Genomic DNA, 23407 nt, shown 5'->3' on the forward strand with positions numbered 1-23407 from the left:
AGTTATATTGCCCTACAAAACCTGGGTCTCCTTCTTCTGGCCTCCTATATCAGTTTCTCCAACATCTGCTACATCATCACTTAGCTAATGCAACATATTTTAGATTATTGTCCTAGCACTATTCCCCTTCTGGTACCAATTTCCAGATTAGTTATGGTCATTCTGGCTCCTATAACATATAAATTCTCAAATCTCAATTTTCTCTCTTATAATAAGTCCAAAAAAAAGAGTTTTTCTAATTTGAAGGTGGAGATCTTCCAAATCGTTATTTAGCTACTCATGTGCCTCTTTTCTGGCACTGGCATCTCCAACATATAGTTTTCAAGGTTATGATACTCACTTGCTACAAGCTGATGGAGAAAGAGTAAGGGAGGATGTAAGGAACTTTATTAAACCTAAAAATGAATGAATTACTTCCATTCACATTTCATTTGCTAAAAGTCAACCACATGGCCCCAACTAACTGCAAAGGAAATTGGGAATTTTAGTCTAGCTGTATGTCCAGGAAGAAGAAATGTTTCATGAATGGCTAGTCAAGTCTTTGCCACAAGGCTCTTAAAAAAAAAAAAAAAAAAAAAAAAAAAGCTAGCCAAAAATAACAGAAAGTCACTGCAGGCACTCTGTCTATTCTAACAGGGTAGCTTGACCAAATTTTACTAGTCCCAACAAGATATTCATTTTACTACTATGTAAAAGAGCAAGAATTTATTTTTTTAGGAATGGGATTAAAGAGGGTTTGATAGTGTGATAGGTACAGAAGTTAAGAGTGAAAAGGGTTAACAAGTAAAATTCAGGTAAGAGAAACAACGAATGTAGAATCTTCTTTAAAGAATTGTGAAGGAAAGGAAATGGAGTGGAACCAGAAATATGGAGGATCAAAGATAGAAAAGGTAATAAAAGGAAGAGAAAGCAGCTACTGGAACTAGAGTGCAGATGGATAATTCATCTCTGTAAGAGCAGGGAATGTCTCATTTCTCTGATACTGGAGAAAAGGAAAGTTCTGGAAGTATCTAAGTCTACAGCATTTGGAAAGTTGAACTTTATGCCTAATACCATCAATCTTCTTTTGATGTTTGAAGTAAAGTCATATAATGAAATGTGGCTAGGACTTAAGACTGTAAAAAGTATTTTGGTGGGAAGAGAAAAGAAGGTGCTGATGGATATACAGCTGAGCTCCTAAAGCCTAAACCTGTAGTGGTTATGATACACAATGTAATGTTCTGCACGGGAACTCAGCAACCACTGTAGGAGAGGAACAGGCAGATAGTTAGCCCAGTGTGTATATTTACTCTAGCACTTATTTCACTATACAGCCCCTGAAAGCAGAGGCTTTGATTTCAAAAACTATGCACACAGTAGGAACATGATGAATTTTTGTTTGAATGAATTGATTCAGTCATTGCCAATTCTGCCATAGTACTCTGTAGAGTACTGGCAACTGCCCACATTTCATATGGTATGCCAATGCTAAAAAGAAAAAAAAAATGCTAAAAAAAAAAATTCAGGCACACTCAATTAAACTTAGCAGTCTTAAAATGGCAACTATGTCAGCTGAGACATACTTTTTATCCTGTGCCAGTACATCTGCCTTTGATGTTTTCTTCATTTTCCTTATGCCACTGTACTCTTATTGGACCAGAAAGGGATAATTCTGAATTCAATAAGATACGCTATTATTTCAAAAGTCCTGGAAGTCCTTCATACATCTACAAATCAAAACCCCCTTCACCACACTTCTTCCAAGAGATGCACAGACGAGGATGATTATTTATAATGCTCCCTCCACAGATAAAAGCTGAGTCGGTGAGGGCTGGAAGAACTACATCAGGGTCATTCCGCGAATCGTCTGCAAAGTCTGGCACAGATCCTGCTTCCTTCTTCCTGTCTTCTCCCCTTTGGAAACTTCAAAGTCGTGGTTATCTCGGACTTCACCTAATCGAACTCCGTAGCACACAACTGTAAACTCAGGGTCGGGAAGTCTGTAACTCAACACTTAAAACTTAGGCAAAGAGGGCTCTTTCACGCACACGACGCCATCTCTCAAAGATCCAAAGCCCTAATCAGGATTCGGAGGTGGGAAAAATGGCCAGGAACGAAACTACGTACGACAGTCCAGAAAGAGGCCCCACCTCCCGGATCTGGCGGTCCGGGCCTCCCGCTAACAAGTGTCCGGACCGCGCTTCCGCACCGGCTTCCCAGCCAAGCCGGGGCGTTCTTCTCCAGCCTGCCCGGGGGCCGCACGCACCGCAGCACCGCCCGCCCGCCGGGACCCGGAACCCAGCCCTCGAAATCTCACTTTCGTCTTTGGCCACCCGCGCGCCACCGTTCGGGCGACGGCTGATGGCGTCACCTGCACTTCCGCCTGCGGCTGCGTTCTAGTCACAAGCGAGGAAGGAAGAAGGGAGGTCTGAAGGGCTGTGTGTGGGGGAAATAGCGAGGAAAGAGAAGAAATCCGGGCGCTCGCCGGCGCTACGACAGTAACCGCGGGTTTCTTCTGTCCCCGCCGCCCCCCTATCGGAAGTCGCCCTAGGCACACTTCCCTCGCCTTTCCGTAGTCTCCCTTCCTCTGGGTCTCCCGACACTCGGGTCTCTCTTTACGCCTCACCACCCCCCCCGCCTTTGCTCCCTCACACTCCCTCCCTTTCCCTCCCTCCCATCGTCAGCCTCCCCGCCCTTAGTATCGCGAGACGAGGTGAGAGCTGGCGGAGCGGCGGCGGCGGCGGCGGCAGTAGAGGTGACCGAGGCGGTGGCGGCGGAGGCGGCACCGAGCGCTGTGTCGGCCCCGGTGCGGCCGAAGTCGCGGTAGAGCGTAGCCCCCACGCCCCTCCCCCGTCCGCGCCCTCCCTCTTTCCCTGGGGATGGAGAAGGCGACGGTTCCGGTGGCGGCGGCGGCGGCGGCGGCGGCTGCTGAGGGAGAAGGGAGCCCCCCGGCGGTGGCGGCCGTGGCGGGCCCCCCCGTGGCGGCGGCGGCAGCGGCAGCGGCGGCGGAGGTCGGCAGCGGCGTTGGCGGCGGCAGCGGGGCTCGCTCGGCCTCTTCTCCTCGTGGGATGGTGCGAGTCTGCGACCTACTCCTGAAGAAGAAGCCGCCGCAGCAGCAGCACCACAAGGCCAAGCGTAACCGGACTTGCCGACCCCCCAGCAGCAGCGAAAGCAGCAGCGACAGCGACAACAGCGGCGGCGGTGGAGGCGGCGGCGGCGGTGGAGGCGGCGGCGGCGGCACCAGCAGCAACAACAGCGAGGAAGAAGAGGACGACGACGACGAGGAAGAGGAGGTTTCTGAGGCAAGGGCCTGGTTTCAAAGGAAGGAGGGAGGAAGGGACAGTAAAGGGTCGGGGCCGAAGGTGGGAGGGGACTTGCGGTGGGACAGATTCCTGTGGGTTGATCTATCTTAGCGGCCAGGCTTCCCTCTGCCCTCTTTCTCTCCCCGGCCTAAATCGTGAGGTGGGGGGGGGTGGGGTGGGGGAGGGTAGCTGACACGTGGGGGGTGGGAGGACCACTCAGCGCCCCCCGAGTTGGTGACCAGCAGGTTATCTTGGGATGGTTCACACGGTTAAGGATGGAGGGAATTGGTTAGATTCCCTCTGCACGCCCGGCGGAGTCGGTCTGGGGTCAGTAGGGCCATGTTATTCCTGGGGCGGGGGCGGGACCAAAGCGGGAGGGATAAGATAATAGGTAGCTGAGTCTCCTGGGGAATGACTGGGAGGTTGGTAAATTTCTCCCACTCGTGAGGTGGATCGGAGCGGTGCTGAGGGGAGGTAAGGTTGTAATGGACTCAGAGCTAAGTATTTGTGTATGTGAGAGACACGTGAGAAGCTGTACTTTTCCATACCGTTCTGCTGCAGGGTTGTTTTTTTTTTTTTTCCTTCTTCCCATAATCATTGTGGCTGCAGAAGTAGCCTTTAGCTCTTTGATCTCTCAAGGATTGTGGATGAACTGAACTTAGATCCATATACATTTTTATATAACTCAGTGGCTGAAAAATATATTTGACTCTTACATGTGCAGACCTACGTATCTTCAGATGCTTCCTTAGTGAGGAGAAATTAAGGCAGGCTTTGTCGTTTTCCAGATAATATGGGACAACTAAAGAGTGCTTTGAAGCCAGCTTTGGTTGTGGTGAGTTGGAATAGGAAGGCCTCTTGGTTTGTCCTAGTGATCTGGTTTCATAACTGTTTATAATTTTTCCTGGGTCCACAGACAGGCGGCGTTGCAGGACCTTATTCAAAGGCCACATATAACCCAAAAGCTCAGTAAAGCGTACCATACTGACAAAAAAACTAAGTTAGCCTTATTATCAGCTCTTTTGTAACTCTCTTGTCCACTCCTTGAAATGGAAGCTAGAAAATCTTGATTTGGAGAAAGAAGTTGTAACTTAAGGCAGCAGAAGGAAAACAGCTTTAAAGGCTGATTTCAAATCTTGTAAGAGAACGACTGAATTATCTAGAAGTACCACTTGCCGTTTATTCTCTTCCACGGAGTTTATCTTGGTGCAGGGCTTCTTTTTTGAAAACTGTGTTACTGGAAGACCAGATTCTCTTTTACCTCAGATTGGATGAAGTTATATAGGTAGAGATACAATAGTTCAAGTACGTATGCCAAAAATATGGACACTCCTTGCTATTCCGTTATCCAGTTGAGTTCTAAGAATAGGTTTGTGTTGATAGATTCTGTACTGATTTTAGTTGGACCTTTCAGTATAGGGTGTTGCTTGAACTACATTTGAAACAATGAAGAGGAGAATGTGATGGGATTCTTATTTCTAATAAAATCTATTATGGTAGTGAGAATCTTTTTAATTTTATGATTCTTTGCAGAGATGAGAAACATTTTTGAAGTAATCTAGTTCAGCCCTTTTATTTTAAAAATGAAAACAAAGCTTAGACGAAACTGATTGTGGTAGATAGTAGCAAAAGTAGAAATCAAAGTTTTCTAATGGCTCAGACCAGTACACTTTTTATGACAGCTTATTTCCCCTCCTGACATCTTTCAAAAAACTAGGTAGTGAATTGCAGGGTAACACAATCATGCAGCTGTGGGCAAAGTGCCAATATTTTGTTAAGATTTTTCATTCTCCCACAAAATATCAGGCTCTGGTTTGGAACTTGGTATCAACTTGAGTGCAGTACTTCCTGGAATATTATGCTGTAAATACCTAGGTTTGTTCACTGATTTTTTGGCCTAATAAATAAAACTTTTAACAAGTTTATAGGTGTGTTAATTTTGTGAGTCAGGTTTATTTTCCTCAGAAAATGGGAATGATATGTATTGACTTTCACCAACTAGGGGAGTTTCTTTGTTTTTAATATGCTTTATTTTGTTTTGCGCACAGGGCTGTGAACAGTGGGTTTGTCATTTGTTATGAAGATGAGTCAGGAGAAATAAGTGTAAGAAAGTGCAGCCATTAAAAATAAATCCGTATAGGTGCATGTTGAGGGATGAGCAGGCAGAAAGGAGTACAGTATGTTTCTGCACCTGCCTCCATCCTTGACCAAAATAAAGAAGTAAACATACCTCACAGTCACTGTATACTATGAGCTAAATGGATGAGTTGTGCAGTGTTTTTCATTTCATTATCATTTTATTGACATGTCAGCAGTAGGTTAACTTTCTGGAACTAGGAAATCTTGTGGCTAATACTCATTATATTTAGGTCCATTTTCTAATTCAGTCTCTTATTGGCTACACAATGAAGAATATGGAAAACATGATCCTTGAGATTATCCTGCTAATAAAAATCATCAAAAGATTAAGGAATATGAAGTGTTACAGTTTTTGTATATAGTTGTGGTTTCAGGTATTTAACCTGAAAAGTTGGAGGATAATTTAGCAAAAATAAATACCTTTGCTACAAAGAAATGTTAGCTGGATATTCTCTATATCTGCTGAAAGAGGAAAAGTTGGAAGGAAAGGAGATTTAATTTAAAAAAGAGCCTTACCTGAATGTTGAAGAACAAGCATCTGATTCTTATTAAATGTTGGAGTAGCTTATTGAGAATTGTATTTTCTATTGAATGGCAGAATAGAATAATCACATTTTAGATAATTTGTGTAACTTCGTCTATAACTGGAAAAAATGGTCTAAGACCAAGAGCTCTCCTTTTCCCTCTCCTACTCTCCTCTCTCCTATTTGACTCAAAAATCTTAGATCAAAAATTGAAAAATGCCTAATTGCTTTGGCTTTCAGTGGGTGACTAATATGGAAAATACACAGAAATTTATTTCCTGACATAAAATCGTAATGCACTTCTTTTCAAATTAGTGACTAAATTAAATTGCTTACTTGAATATTGCAAGAAAAAGATGTTAAAATTGCATGAGTTGATACTCCATTTCAGAAAAACCATTGCATTCTATTGAAGGCATTTTGAAATGTATTTGAATGGTTTCAGTGTTTGCTAATGCAGAATTCAAAGGGGAAAAAACTTTCTTTAAAGGTAGGATTTGTGTTTAAAAGTAACTTTATTAAAGATAAAATGTAAAGATAGTAGGAGTTTTTCAGAATTCTGGCTATATTTGGTAAGTAACTTGAGGCTTTAAAGTTAAGAGACAAACCTAGTGGTGAAATTTTAGACACTGAGAGCCAGTGAATAAATTAGTACTGACTTACTCACTTTTGAAAGGATTTGCAAGGCTGGGGAGAATCTGTTTGTAGACCTGGAAGAGGTAGGGTTGAGAATGAGAGAGAGAAAAAAATTATTTCAGTAGATTTTGTTCCCTCAAATTTGCTTCCAAATCTTTTTTTTTTTTTTTTTTTTGGTTATTTGTTAATGGAAAAATGCCATCCACGTTCCTTTGTTTTAATGGTAGAATCCCAGATGAGTTCAGAGAAACTTACTTGTTCCCCAGTTTCATCTCTTAATTGATAAAGCAATATTTGTAAACTAGATGTTAAGATCTTTGAAAAAAGTAGTTCTGTCATAATTTTCTTGTCTCCTAGTCTGGTTAAGCACAGTACTTGATTAAAAAAAACATTTTCAATGAGTAATTAGTACTTAAGGAGATTCCAGAATTCATTTGGGAAACCAAGAGAAGGAACAGAGTTTCTCCTTTCTTGGATCCAGGGCTGCCAAATAGCAGATTTCAGTATCTTTCAGTTACTGATTACTTCTCTTAGTGACAGTCCTCTCCCATAGGGATCTTTCTCCTTAGGTGTTAGGAAAGCCAGTTAAGCCAATGTACATTGATTGTTGAATGCCTGAGAAGTACCTTAAGCCTCTTAGGTGTATTTACATTTTAAAAACATAAAAAAACTATTACTTACTCAGTGCCTACTGTGTGTCGAGTCTAGCGTAATGGTCAAGAGCATGGACTAGAGCCTAGAGTCAGATATGATCCATCCCTTACTAGCATTGTGATATTGGACAAGTTACTTAACCTTAGAAGCACCTTATTTTGCTTTTATGTAAATGGTGATAAGGTAGATTCTACTGTATATCATTGGTATGAGAATTAAGTAATACAGATACCATGTATTCTTATTTTATTTTCGTCATATCCCTATGAAGTAGGTGTCCTCATATTTGTTTCATTATTCAATATGTGTTTAGAGTTCCTATTGTATGTTGGGCATTTTATTGTACTGGGTAGTGCTCGCTTTGGCAGCACATAAACTAAAAAATTGTTGTACTGGGTAAGTAATGGTGAGCAAAACTATTTTAAGACACATTGATTTTATTTTATTTTATTTTATTTTATTTTATTTTATTTTATTTTAAGATTTTATTTATTTATTTGACAGACAGAGATCACAAGTAGGCAGAGAGGCAGGCAGAGAGAGAGGAGGAAGCAGGCTCCCCGCGGAGCAGAGAACCCGATGCGGGGCTCGATTCCAGGACCCTGGGATCATGACCTGAGCCGAAGGCAGAGGCTTTAACCCACTGAGCCACCCAGGCGCCCCAAGACACATTGATTTTAAAATGCACCAGTGATTAAATACAGGTTTGGGGAGGTATGATACTGAGAATAAATGGTTAAACGTAGATCCTGAATAAAGTGGGTGAGTTTCAGAAATATACAGATGTTGGGAGGGGTTATTCATGTTTATTTTAGAGTCAAAGATATTGGCTTAGAAGGAAGGGTTTTAGGTAACTTAATCAGGGTCACATAGCCAAAAAGTGGCAGAACAGGACATAACCTGTCTGTTTGATTCAAAGCCGCCTTGTTTGTTTGTTCATTCATTCATTCATTCATTCATTCACATGTTCTGTTACATGTATGATGCTGAGTACGACATCTTAGATGTTGGCATTTCGGATAGTGTGAAAACAAATTCAGATGGTATAGGGGAACATACTTTTAGGCAGTAGGGCAACCACTGAAGACAAATTGACTACCCCAAGTTTTTCTTTCCTTTTCTTGTTCTTATTTTCTTGTTTCCTTCTCTTTTTCTTACTCAACTCAACGATAAAGAAGAAATACAGGGAAGTACAGATGAAGTATGTCCATATTCCTACGATGTAGAATTAACAAATGTTAACTTTATAGTTAACAAAATGAAACTTCATAGTGAAAACTAATCTCTCTAGAAGCAGTCTGTTGCTTCTTCCTCCCTCTCAAGATTTTTACTTAGCAAGGTTATTTCCTTTACTAAGCTAAAAATTTTTTTTGCTCTTAAATAGGAGTTGTTAATTTGGGATCTAGATAGGCTGTGAATACCTGAAATTAAACCCTAAAATTTTATTGAAGGTGTTTGTGAGGTGTTCTCTTCTTTCTCCCTACCCCCAATAGTGTGCGTGCAGAACTTTTATTAGCTTCTCAGAGAGATCTGTGACTGCCTCCTCCTTCCCTCCCACCCTATCATTTTGAAATGTTCTCACTCACATAGTAGTGGGGAATCAGACAGGCATTTATGTGCATTGTTTAGAGTTGGGAAACTACTTGTAACCAAGGTAATGTAGTAACACAGAAGGCCTATTTCTGTTGTGAAGTCCAAGACTTATTTGTTCTTTCTGGTAAATTAGTCCTATGCTTACTCTTACCTTAAATCCTCACATTTTGCCTTTTTAATTGCTTAATTAATGAAACAGCTTTCATCTGTTCTGCTATGGACCACCAGATCTGAAGATGGAAACCTTGCCTTACACATCTTTATATATCCTGCTGTACTGTACCATATGTGTTCTATAAGTCCTAGTGTCTTAACCTCTGCTAAGCTTTCACTAAGTCAGATATCTGAAGTAAAAATAAATAAGTAATAAATGAATAAATATTTCTTCTTTAACCACTTACTCTGGAAATATTTGGGAACATCAGAGGAATGCATTTCGACTCCCTGAAGGTTGCAAGAGTATTTACTAGACTGTTTCTACTAGAGTCCAGTTATACCATCTGGTTGACTAAAAGTTCAATTTTTAGGTCTTGGAAGCAGCATATTTGCATTTTATGCAGCAGTTTTTTCTGCATTCTTATGAAGATGATTTAGTGAGTTAGGAAATACCCTTGTAATAAATTTCCATATAATTTTTACATACTTGACCATAGATGAAAAAAATTTCACTTCATAGTAGTGAGGTAGTGCCTGTTGATACCACTTGTGTTTTTGTTAGGACCAATAGAGGGCACCAGCATCCATGATAATCTATGCTCGATCTGACTAACTTCCTTCAACATTCACCTTTTGGAAAAAAATCATTAGGAAATTGAAGGTGGAGAGTGAATATAAATATCCTTCTGGTCCCTGGAATCTTACCTGTCTGGTAGTTATGCCTATCCACTTGGCACGCACAATCAAAATACTCTTCTTAACGTATGGTGTTTAACTTCTTAATGTATATATATTTTTGTCTTTATTTTGTTTTTTAAGATTTTATTTATTTATTTGACAGACAGTGAGAGAGGGAATACAAGCGGGGGGAGTAGGAGAGGGAGAAGCAGGCTTCCTGCCAAGCAGGGAGCCTGATTTGGGGTTTGATCCCAGGACCCTGGGATCATGACCTGAGCTGAAGGCAGACGCTTAATTGAGTCACCCAGGTGCCCCTATATTCTTATCTTTAAAAACATCTTTCCCAGTCATGAGGGGAAGTGGAATTGTGGAAGGACATGGGTATCATTTTATCATTATTTATAACTTGGGTTTTAATTATCGAAGAGACATGTTGGATTTTATTTTTCCCAAAAATGCTTTGAAACTTGACATCAATATTCACCTGATTATTGAAAGCACAATGTAGATTGCTTTCTGTTATCTTATAAAACTCAAATATTACCTTGCTCTTTTAAAAGAGTCAACTTGGGTTTACTTCTGTGTGAGACTAGATGTAAAAGAGGGTCCATTATGAAAAAATGTAGTTTATAGTACTTTAGGAATTCCATTTGGGTCCAATGTTCTTTAGTATGTTTATGAACACTTTTGATAATATGATGAAGTCCCTCTCAACGTGTACAGATAGGTCAGAGTGAATTGTGTTCAATGAAATAAGGTTGCTGAGAATAGGCTAAATTAAATAGGATTTTACGAGTCATGGGTAAAAAAATGGGCTTTTTTGGGCAAATGATCTGAAACAAAACATACTTTTTCAATATGGTGTTGAACTAGATGAAATAAAGTATTGGAGAATCCTGACTCTTAAATAATTCTATGATAGATCTGCACTAAATTGATTATGTAGATTTCTGCGTGCTGTACCATGAAAATGATGACTAAAACTAAGCAAGTTCTAGAGTGGGATAGTTTAAAAATGATGGGAGGGTTAAGGATGGAATCCATGATCAAGGAAGACTGCAGATTATACTTTATTTTTACAGCTTGTTACTTAATGTTCAGATTAATCAGTTACTCAAACTTGAATTGTGGAGAAAAATGAGAGGTGTGTTAGATAGTGTTGTTTCAATTTTGAAAATAACTCCTTATTTCTTATTTCTTGAGATTATTTTAAAGTACACATGACTAATTTATGAAAGTAGTTAGTATGTGTGCATCTCTAGCAGGGCATATTCTCCTCCTGAGCTATCACTGAGTTTCATTTAACTTTTTTTTTCATTCCTCCCGTACTTCCCCCCCCCCCCCCAAAAAGGAAAAAAAAAGGAAAAAAAAAAAAAAAGTGAAGAAAACCTGTCCTAAAATTAATTGGTGGTCTAGGATTTTCTTCTTGGATTGTCTTTTAATTAAAGAACCTTTGAGAAATAGGCCTGTAGAAAAACTAGTTTCATCAGTTTTGAATTTGGAATAAATAAACATTAACATAAAGCTCTATTTTCCTTTCCCTCTTTCCTGTCACCCTAAATCTGAGACCTGAGAAGAAAATGAATTCTTCTTGTTTGTATTATACCAGGTCTATTTCCAGTTCAGTCTTTGACCTTATTATTGTCTCTTTATCTTCTCTGTGCGATTTCCCTCTTATTTTTTATTTGAATTTAATAACAGAAATATCCCTGTTCAAAGGCTCCAGTACAGTTCTTAACTAGTTCAAGCTGTGGTATAGGAGTTAATTTTTTTACTTGACAAACATTTATTGACTCTATCCTATGTGTGGCTGTTTTCAGTATATAGTAATCTCAACCATTTCCCTCTCAGTGAATGTTGAAAAGTTAGCTCTAATAGAATAATAGCTGTCTATGTTGAGTTGAATGATTTTTTTCACCTTGTAGGTTAGTAAAACTTAAATTTGTATACATGAAAAATTAGAATGGTGGAATTGTTTTTTATGAGTTTTAGAAAATATCACTGTTTATACTTTTCTAAATAAATTTAAAAAGCATTATTGAGACCTAGCAAAATTAGGGATTATGAGGAATTTGAAGAAACTGAAACATTATTCATAGTTTCATAAAATTTAAATCATGTAGAGATAAAATTAATAATAATTTAAAACTGTGAAGATGGTTTTAGTCCTGTATAATTAATCTATTTGGGAATCTGTGTTCTCAGTATAACTGTGTTCCTTTAGAATTGGTCTCATTATACGGATTGTCTTATTTTTGTTTTTTGGTATAAGTTGAATAGACTTTACATCTTTTATGAGTGCCTCTTGTAGTGCTCACTAATTTGTGGTATTATGTTCTGATTTTTTTAAGATAAGTCTGTATGTGCTATTTTTCTAGAATATCCTTAACCATTAAATGACACCAAAGACTCATCCATTCTAATTTTATCCTGAAGATTTTATAGTGAGAATAGGGGCTGTAAAGATATACTTGTGGCTAATGCAGATACAAATATGTTAAAATATGAGAAATGGTGTTATAGGACAGTGTAGAGTACAATGTTAAATATCTTCCAAATTAGATTTCAAATATAGTGTTTCTGTAGTTAAACATTATTAATTAAATTTATACACATTTGTAGGAAGTTTGACAAAATGAAAAAGATCTAAAGAAGAATACAAAAATTGCCTATAATTTTATCCTCCACAATTAATCATTTTAAATTTTTTCTTTTTTTTCCATTGGTGGATGTTAATCAAATTATCTGTCACAGAGAACAAAGCTGTCGCTTACACATTTTGTCTGCTAAAAGTTTCATTGATGAACATACTTAAAATACATCAGTTGAAGAGAGAACTCTTCAGATAATGGTTACATACTTATTTATCTATAAAAACAAAGGAATGCGTTCATACTTTTAAAAAAGTTTTCTAATAGCTAGAGATTTTTGTCTTACTCTTTCTCAAAGCAGATGTTGCTAACAGCTTGGTGTATATCAAACATTCTAGTTTCTTGGTGGGAGTGAATGAATGAGTGTGGCGTGGGGAAGGGAGTATGTGTGTCTGACAGAGTACATTAAGATTTCCCTCATTGTTCTTACTTATGAATGTTCCATAGTATGAATGTTCATAATTTATTTGCTCTTTTATATTGGTAGACATTTTTTTAAAGATTTATTTATTATAGAGAGAAGGCTAGAGAGCATGTGCATGTGCAGGGGAGGGGCAGAGGGAGAGGGAGAAAGGGAATGTCAAGCAGACTTGGAGCCGGATGCTGGGCTTGATCTCATAACCCTAACTGACACGATCATGACCTGAGGAAAAAACCAAGAATCAGGTGCTTAACCAGTTGAGCCACCCAGGCACCCCTGTATTGGTAGACATTTTGATTGTTTTCAGTACATTGCTATCACTTGTATAATGCTGAAGTGAATGTACAGTTATTTTTGGGTCTAAAAATATTTCTTTGGGATGGATTCCTGGAAAGAATTGCTGGGCCAGAGGTTATGTACATGTTAAATTTAATAAATACTCCCCAAGTTTTACTTGCATCAACAGGGTATTAAGAATATTATTGGAAATGAGCAGTCTTGGTTTTTAAAATGTGTTAAAAAACAGTGTTTTTGTTTTGTTTTGTTTTGTTTTGTTTTTATTTTCCTGAGTACTGTTGACATTGGGTAAATTTTAATTTTTATTTTTCATTTGGATTTCTTTTGAACATTTCCTGTTATGTCCTTTACTTATTCTATTAGAATTGTCTTGTTTTTAGTGATTGTTGGTGCTGTTTATATTTATGCATAGTAATCCTTCACAGTATTATTTGTTCTTCATTTACAGTATTTTCACAATATAGAAACATTTTTACTTTTGTGTAGTAAAATGACTTACTCTTTTATGATTTCTGGAGACCTTCACCCCAATACTTTATGAAAATATTCTTAGAAGTTTTCTTTTGATACTGCTGTGGTTAGTTTTTGAAAGATACACAGATATCTTTTTGGGTATATTATTTAATTATTGTGTCCATTTCTTTCTTATTCTTTTTAGTAGCATTTGACTTTGTTGACTAATTTTTGCCTCTTAAAAATTGCTGTTCTTTTGCTTATGTAATACCACCCTCTTCTGTTTCTACATTACTAGCTGCTTTTATTGGTCTTCTTTCTTCCTCCTAGTCCCCTCACTCACTGTACATTTTTTGGTTATTTGGTACCTCATTGCTTAGTCCCGAACCCTGTTTGGTCTTGTATGTAGTCTCACTTCTTAGGTGATCTTATCTAGTCTTGTGTATTTATGTATATGCTAGTGACTATCAAGTGCATATTTCCAATTTAAACCTTTCTTCTTGAGTACTGGTATGAACCTTTTGGTCACCCAACATTGGTACAAACCTTTCTCCTAATACATACTTTTCTTCCTTTCTCAAGAGAATCTCTCCAAAGTTCCATCCAGTTACTAGACATAGCTCAACATGACAGATATCTACATATTTCTTTTTTTCTTAATTCAGCAAGTAATCTATAAAACAATAAGTAATGTGTCCTTTTGTCCAACTCATTACACAGTGGAGAAGGAAAGAATAGAAGTAGATAGCAGATCCTTCTGATCAGAAGATTCTGCTTTGGCAACTATATAAATTCCTTGGTTAAACTTTTGATTTTGCTCTATTGGTGGAATGCCCTTTTGACTATTGTGTCCCCTTGGCTTTGTTCTTAGGTGATTCTTTCTTGTTATTTTCCTTTGCCACATTTGAAGTAGTAGGCATTCAAGAATATGACATCCTAGGAATTGCACAACATTTATAGCTTCCTGCCAGTTGATACAGATTAAGGACCTGTACGGTTTTTAAGGTTCAGTCCTAGGTTTTTATAGACCAGTAATGTAGTTTGGTGGTACTCTTCAAAAACTTTACTAATAGATTTCTGTTCTGTTCTAAGTCAGTACCATATGGCATTCTCTTTAGCAGACCGTTTTTAGTCATAATTTGTGAAATCTACTCATTCTTCTTCTAGTCTCTGTGCTAGGCCTGTTCCTCTTTCCCTGTGTTACTGGGCTACCTTGAGGGCATCTGAAATAATAGGCTTGAATGGTGTATCAGGCAGGGTTTAACCAGAGATTTAGAACAAACAGATTTATATATGAGGGGGTGGGGAGAGAGGTAGGGATTAAAAGATTTATTGCAGGGAATTGGATTACAATTCTGGGAGCTGGCTAAGTAAATCTGAAATTTGTAAGGTGGGCATTTGGGAAGGGATCTCAAGCAGTCTAGAATCCATGGGCATATGTTGACACTGTTCTCACTAGGCATTTAGGAGAGGAAGATCCAGGAAGGGAGAACAATAGACTCAGCTGCTACTTGGAGTCTCATTTGCCAGAAAGGGCCCAATTTCTTTCAAGACCTCACCTACTAGGTCAGGCTCACTAAGGATGATCACCATAGTTTAAAAGTCACCTTATTAGGGACTTCAATTACATCTACAGATCCCTCCACAGCAGCACATAGATTAGTGTTTGAATACTTAAAAGGAAGTACTTAGAAAATGGCCGCTTGCCTTCCCCTCCTTTTAGTTTAGCCTAACCAAGTTGACACATCAAAACCCATCACAAAGGGGCCCTCTTCACATGTGCTTTGCTACTCTGTGGAAAAGAACCTTTGCGGTCACAAAGTTCTCTTGGTGTATTTGGAGCACCAAAGTCCTGCCTTTCCTAACCTGAGAGGCCTCGATTTATTGGACTGAGGCTAAGGTATGGTTTGCTACTGAGCTTCTCTCAGTGGCACTGTATTTATGTCTGTCTCTGTTCTGTTTTACTCTTGGTTGAGCTGATGTTTTTGCCAGTTCTTTAAACAGCCAATACCCATGATTATTCTGAGTTTTTGTAACTGCTTTTCTTAGAGCTATATGCCCCTGTTAGTCATGGAATGTGCCCTCCCCTTTATTGCAGACAAGAGTTTTACTAAGTGGTTTGGTACTGCATAACAGAGGTGTGGTTAGTTTTCCAGCCTGACATGTTTTCTTGCTGTATGTCCTCTGAGCCTTACCAGAGTTTTTAGTAGTTTGTTTTGGCAGCACTCTGCTTCTAATTACTGTATTGATTAAAATATAAGATGGGTTGTTGGAACAAAGAGACTCCAAAACACATGTGGTTGAAGCAAGATAGATTATGTGATACTGTGGAGGTTGTCCTTCCGGTCATGCATAGGTGTAAGTTTTCCTGTTTTGTTACACCATCCCTAAACCTGTGCTGTTGAGTACGGTAGCTGTGTACCGCATGTGGCTACTCAGTGCTTGAAATATGCCTAGTACAACAGAGTCTAGATTTTTAGGTTTATTTAGTTTTAATTAATTTTAATAGTCACATGTGGCTAGTGGCTACCATACTGGAGAGTCCCAGATAATAGAACATACACATTGTCACAGAAAGTTTTATTGGACAGCTCTGCCTTAGGGTGTTGACTTCATCTACCAAGTCTTTATTTGGCTCACTAGCATCACATCCATGTTCCAGTATGTTATGGGCTGAACTGTGTCTCCAAAATTCATGTTGAAACCTTAATCCCCATTGGTGGGAATGCAAACTCAGTATGCATACCGTGGAAAACAGTATGAAGTTTCCTCAAAAAATTAAAAATGGAGCTACCCTATGGTCCAATAACGGTACTACTGAGTATTTACCCTCAAAATACAAAAATACTAATCCATAGGGATACGTGTACCCCTATGTTTATTGCAGTATTATTTACAATTGCCAAACTATGGAAGTAGCCCAAGTGTCCTTCAGTAGATGAATGGATATAGAAGATACCCCCTCCCCAACACACACACAGGAATATTATTCAGCCTTAAAAAAGAATGAAATCTTGACATCTGCAACAACATGGATAGAGCTAGAGAGTATAATGCTAGGCGAAATAAGTCGTTCGGAGAAAGACAGATATCATATGATCTCATTTATACATGGAATTTAAGAAACGAAACAAGTAAAGGTGAAAAAGAAAGAGTGACAGACAAAGAAACAGACCCTTAACTATAGAGAACAAACTAATGGTTATCAGAGGGGAAGTGGCTGGGGAGATGGGTGAAATAGGAAATGGGGATTAAAGAGTACACTTACTTACCATGATAAAAAAATAAAATGATAAAGAAACCCTAACACCCAGTATCTAAGAATGTGACTGCATTTGGAGGTAATGCCTTTAAAAAGGGAATAAAGTCAAATCAGGTCAGATGGGTAGACCCTAATCCAGTCTGATAGGTGTCCTTATAAGCAGAGGAAATTTGGACATAGAAAGAGACACCAGAAGTAGGTACACACAATAAAGGTCACGTGAGGACACAGCAAAAAGGTGGCTTATTTACAAAACAGTGATGGAGACCTCCAAAGAAACGAAACATGCTAACAGCTTGATCTTGGATTTCTAGCCTAAAAAACTGAGAAAATAAGTTTTTGTTTTTTAAGCCACCCAGTCTGTGGTATTTTGTAAGACAGCCCTAGAAAACTAATGCACAGCACAAGAGAAATAAGAAACAGGAAGGCAGCCACAGGTACTTCCTTTTATTGAATTGGCCAAGGATTTGCAAATATCACTTCCTGACCAGAACTTAGTTCTATGTCCATACCTAGGACCCCGTTCTTGCTATATGGCCATCACACCCCCATATAACTTGTGGAGAAGTGTTTTACTAAAAGAAGGGTAAGTGTGGATATTGGAGGATAATTATTGTCTTACACAAATATAATTCGAAGATTACATTCTTTTTATGGCTAACACTACAAGGAAAAAAGTTACTCCTGGATCCTGAAATAATCTTGTTGGCCTAGCTTGGGTCCTGTGCCCGTTCCTGAACCAGCCATTGGTAAGGAAAAAGATGCTTTGTTTAGGTATAAATCATGTCTTTCTGGCCTTCAAGACTAGGAGAGGTCATTTTCACCTGAGTTTCATGGAATGGTTTCCCAGAAACTGTTTCTGTTGCCAAAAAGGTGAGATGGCAGAGTGGGAAGGGAAAGGATACAGGACGTAAGATTTCCAAAGTCTGCTTTGAAATTTCCCAATTCTCTCCATCTTTGCTGCCATCACATTAGCCCAGGCTGTTCTCTTACTTGGACTTCATAGTAGTTCAATTTGATCTCCTAGCTTCCTTTCTTGTCTCCTTATACTTCATTTCATTCTTCATGCAGCAACTAGGCCAATCTTTCTGAAACATAAATCATTATTAGACTTCTCATGGCTCTTAGAATAATAAATACCCAGACTCTGACGTTGGCCTGTTTAAGACTTTATATGGCTGCTCCTTCTTGTTCTAGCCTCATTTTATATCATTTTTTAGTTCATTCACTGTCTTCTAGTCCTGCTGTCCTGTTCTTAGAGTGTGGAGACTTCCTCACTTAGGGTCTTTTGCTTTCTTTCTAGGATATTCTTCCCCTAGTTCTTTGTCTCTTCTAAGTTTCAGCTTAGGTATCCTTTCCTATTCAGGGTTGTCGAAAGACACTTTTCCTCCCTACACCTCTCCTCTTCTCCACCCTCCCTTTCAGTTTTCTGCCTATGACCTACTGGAGTAGGAGGCCCTCTTGGCCTTTAACTAAGCTTTATTAGTATTAAATATTTTAGTGGACTCCTCTGTTTCTTACCACTTAAAAAGGGATTTGTGGGTGGTGGGAGTAGGGGAGTTTGAGTGTTTAACATTCCCAGATTAATAATAGCTGTTTTTTTATTCCTATGTCCACATCAGTTTTAGTTATTAGGTTGTACCTTTTGATACTGTTCTTTTTATACATGGAGTGTCATCAACTCTCTGTGATTTCTTTTTTTCTTTTTTTAAGATTTTATTTATTTATTTGACAGAGATCACAAGTAGGCAGAGAGGCAGGCAGAGAGAGAGAGGAGGAAGCAGGCTCCCTGCTGAGCAGAGAGCTGATGCGGGGCTTGATCCCAGGACCCCGGAATCATGACTTGAGTCGAAGGCAGAGGCTTTAACCCACTGAGCCACCCAGGCGCCCCAACTCTCTGTGATTTCATATGGCTCAACCTAGTATGTTAGAATGCTTTGATGTCTTAGAAGGCAGTTCTCCCTCATTGATCTGTCAAGAGTTTTAAATAATGTTTGTTTAACTTGTCAGATGGCTTTTGCAAACCGCCATAAAATATGCCTATTGAGATTTAATTGGAATTAGATTGAAATATGGATTAATTTGAGAAGAAATAGATGTATAATACATCCAGAAACATGGTGTGATTATTTTCTTCAGGCCCTTCTGTCTTTAATAAAATTTTACAATTTCCATATAGATTTTGCACATTTTGGGGTGTTTATTTCAGATTATTTTATAGTTCTCATTACTGTGATGCGTGGTATTTTTTCTTCCATTATACTTTGTAATTAGTTATTATTGGAGTATAGAAACCTCTTGATTTTGAGATTTTGATCTTGTGTATATGGCCTTTAAACTGAATCCTTTATTAAGTCAGTTTATTGAGTTTTCTGACTAAATTGTTATATTGACACCAATAAATGGTTCTTTTGTGTTTTCCTTTTCAGTGCTTTTACCTCTGGTTTGTTTTTCTTCTTGTTGCATCAGTTTTGAACCCTCCCAAAATGTTGAATAAAAGTGGTAATAGATGCAGTCATTATCTAGGGAGTGCTAATGGGAGTACTGCTGTGTCACTGCTAAGTATAATACAGGTATCCTCTATTAGTATATCTCTTTCTCTTAGCTCACTAAATTTTATCAGAAATGTAGACTAACTTTTATCAAATGCATTTTTGGCATCTATTGAAATGAGTATTTATTCCTCCCTCCAATTTATTCATATAATGAATTGGAATAATAAATTTCCTAATATTAAACTGTTTGGAACACTTAGTATGATGTAGCATTCTTTTAACGTATTCTTGGATTTGATGTCATTAACATTTCAATTTATATTTTCTGGGAGATTATCCATTTCATATTAGATTTTTAAATTTCTTGGGAGACACTACATTCCTTTCCTACATTGCCTTGTAAAGATTTGTGCTTGACAGATGAGACATTATGCATTCTTTTTCTTTTTAATCTTTGATGTTGTGTTTTTAGCCATATTTGCCACTTGAATGTTAGAAAGGAGTTTGATCAGGCACTTTGATCTCTTTATAGTTTCATAATTTTTTAAAGTGGCCTAAGTAATTTAATGCATACCTCTTCTTTTGTAATTGAGAAAAATGTAATTGTGGTAAAAAAACACAACAAAAAAATTACCATTTTAACCATGTAAGGGTGCAGTTCAGTAGTGCTGAGTTTATTTACATGGTTCTGCAACAGATCTCTAGAACTTTTTTGTCTTGCAAAACTGAAACTCCCCAGAAACTTAAACAACTCCCCATTTACCTCTTTCCTCATCTCCTGGCAACTACCATTCTACTTTGTTTCTATGAATTCGACTGCTTTAGATGATTAATATAAATAGAATCATATAGTACCATTTTTGTGATTGGCTTATTTCACTTAGCGTAATGTCCCTAAGATTCATCCATGTTGTAGCATATGGAACATTTCCTTCCTTTTTAATAAAGACTGAATAATCCTTTGTGTATATACCTACCACATTTTGTTTATTCATCCATTGATGTACATTTGGGATGTTTCCATCTTTGGCTATTGTACCTCTTGTTATTTTTACACTTAATTCATATCTTTTGAATTTAAATTGGCTTATGGATGGAGACAGGAACTTAATTAATCTTATATTTCTAAATGGTTAATCAGTTGATTTGGCTATTTCAGTCTATCCTTTCCCACTCTTTGAAGTACTGCCTTTATTTCGTGTATTTGGATAAGAGAACAGTAGACTGGATGATATTTTCTCATTATATACATCTTTAGGTGTGCTGCATTTGTATAACCTTAAGCCCCACGTACTAAAATTAGTTGTTTGTACTAAATACTTTCCTGTGCTTTCTGACACATAGCTAACATCTGCAGGGTTTTATGGTTAACAAAGTAATTTTCCATATTTTCGTTGAATGTAGTCAGTGGTCTTTTGAAACAATCTCTTTTTCTCCTAACTCTAAAGCTCTGAGCAGGCTTGGCTTCTTTCCTCTCTTCCCTCCCTCCCTTACACATTTCTAGTAGAGAAGTAAAGGTGCTTTTATGAAGAAGACAAGAGCAGTGACGGCATGTAAATAGTTTTCTTATTAATTTGTGATGTCATTAGTCTTAATGTCTTTGGACTTGAACATCTCCATACATATTTAGGGTAGGAAATTCTATGAATGTGTTTTAGTTCTTTGTATTATCATTCCAGTGTTCTTTAGTTTTGTTTCAATGCTTTTGAAGTATATTTCAAATAAAGTAGGAATAATTTAAAACTTAACGTAGTTGCTTTTCAAGAAATGCCAGCATGGAAGAGCTGCTATGAGACTCAAGCTAGGTAAGTTTTAATTTCATTGGTGGGCTGACACATCTTTTTTTTTTTCTTTTTAAGATTTTACTTATTTATTTGACAGAGAGAGAGGGACATGAGCAGGGAGAGTGGGAAGGGGAGAAGCTGGCTTCCAGTGGAGCAGGGAGCCTGATGTGGGGCTCTACCCCAGGACTCTGGGATCATGACCTGAGCCGAAGGCAGACGGTTAACGACTGAGCCACCCAGGGGCCGTTACATATCTTTGGAATCAAACCTGTGAGAGAGTATGCAGCCATGAAACTAAACTGTGGTATTTTGTTTTGTTTTCTTTCTAATTTTTTTTTTTGGTGTGTGTGTGTGTGGGAGGAATCTTAAGGGAAATTGCATTATATTTTTTCTATTTTTATTAAGTCATATAGTAAATGTAAACTGTAAAAATTAATATAGTGGAGGAAGATAAGGTATAATGTTGAAAATCTCCCTTCTTTTACATCCTAAGGTATAAATCTTAAGTGTATGTAATTTCATGCTTTTTCTGTGCATTTTCACACATTTACCTACATGTATATTTATGTAAACAGATTCTTGTTTTGTATGAATGTGGGCATGATAAAAATACTTCGAGATTTTTTAATTAATAGTTTATCATATTCTTTCCATACAAATACACATACAGTTTCTTGTTTCCTTTAATGGTTGGGGAGTATTTTCTTGTCAGGAATCATGACTTCCCTGGTTTTATACAGTGTTTGTAGCCAGTGTTTTGGTTGTACCCAGTGTTCTGCCATTACAAATAATGCTGCACTGGACTCTTTTTGATATACATATGTTTGTGTATATGTTTCTCTATTTTGGTAGGATATGTTCCACTGGCGAATGTGCTAGACCAAAGGTGGATGGGTCTGTTTCTATAATTCCCATTTTATTATTTGTGTCAACACTGTATTTCTTAAACTATAGTAGTTTTGTAGTGATTTAGTAGGTCTTGGGATATGCTAGGTCAAATGTTAGCTTTCAAGTCCTATTAATATCTATTTTCTCTGGATATTGCCCTTAGCTGACTGCTTTATCCATAAAGAGCCAGATCACCTCTTCCCTGAAGTTGTTCATAACATTTAGCACATTGAGTAATTATAATCTCAATAACTAGTATTTTATTTATTTTATTTTTTTAAGATTTTATTTATTTGAGAGAGAGCGAGAGAGAGAGAGAGGAGGAGGAGGGGGAGGGGTAGAGGGAGAGGGTGAGGTAGAGTCCCCACTGAACAGGGAGCCCAACATGGGGACGTGGGGACGTGGGGACGTGGGGATGACATGGGGACGTGGGGACGACATGGGGACGTGGGGTTGTGGGGCTTGATACCAGGAGTCCGGGATCTAAGACCTGAGCTGAAGGCAGATGACTAACTGATTGAGCCACCAAGTTGCTTTCAATAACTAATATTTTTAAAGAGTGCTTACTATATACTAGGCATGGTTTGAATTGCTTTGTCTCTAATCCTCACAGCAACTCTAAGAGGTAGATAGTATTATCCACATTTTATAGTTTAAAAAAATCAAGACAAAGAATACCTTGCTCAAGGTCACAGTAAATGATGGAAATGGAATATAAACAGGGCAGTCTCACGTCAAGGTGTGCTTTCTTAACTCCTATAAACCATTGCCTTTCTTACTAGTCTAATGGCCTTCCTAGTAGTTAATCAAGAAATATGTTCTGTATAAACTATTAGAGATCACTAGCTAATTTCATCTTGTGTGTAGGTCCTCTTTACAGACTTGTGTGAATGACATTTTATTCTAATTACACATAAGTAGTAATTGTCCCAGTATATTTGTTTGTTAGAACACCACATTGTAAGACTGTTCTCACGTCTCTCCCTCACCCCCAAAACACTTTGTCAGAGTGTAGCTAGTTAATGTTGTTCTGTTCTCTTTTTTTTTTTAATTTTTATTTTTAAATTTTTGAAATAAACATATAATGTGTTTTTATCCCAAGGGGTACAGGTCTGTGACTTGCCAGGTTTACACATTTCACAGTACTCATCATAGCACATACCCTCCCCAATGTCTATATCCCCACCACCCTATCCCGTCCCCACTCCCCCCACCAACTCTCAGTCTGTTTTTTGAGATTGATTCTTCTATGGTTTGTCTCCCTCCCAATCTCATCTTCTTTCATTTTTTCTTTTCCTAACCCCCCAAACCCCCCCATGTTGCATCTCCACTTCCTCATATCAGGGAGATCATATGATAGTTGTCTTTCTCCGACTGACTCACTTCGCTAAGCATAATACCCTCTAGTTCCATCCACGTCGACGCAAATGGCAAGATTTCATTTCTTTTGATGGCTGCATAGTATTCCATTGTGTGTGTGTGTGTGTATATATAT

General features: G+C 38.2%; 1 protein-coding gene across 4 annotated transcripts in view; it reads left to right on the forward strand.

The window, feature by feature from the left end:
• Nucleotides 1-2370: 2370 nt before the first annotated feature.
• ANKRD17 (ankyrin repeat domain 17) overlaps nucleotides 2371-23407 on the forward strand; it is a 169544-nt gene continuing 148507 nt past the window's right edge. For all 4 annotated transcript variants that reach the window (XM_032842277.1, XM_032842334.1, XM_032842481.1 and 1 more), the window contains exon 1: nucleotides 2371-3281. In XM_032842277.1, the coding sequence (XP_032698168.1) occupies nucleotides 2859-3281 (423 nt within the window). In that variant the 5' untranslated portion in view covers nucleotides 2371-2858. The remainder of the gene's footprint in view (nucleotides 3282-23407) is intronic.

This window comes from Lontra canadensis, unplaced genomic scaffold (genome assembly GCF_010015895.1).
Source record: "Lontra canadensis isolate GAN:19392208 unplaced genomic scaffold, GSC_riverotter_1.0 scaffold1, whole genome shotgun sequence".
Classification (NCBI taxonomy): Eukaryota; Metazoa; Chordata; class Mammalia; order Carnivora; family Mustelidae; genus Lontra; species Lontra canadensis.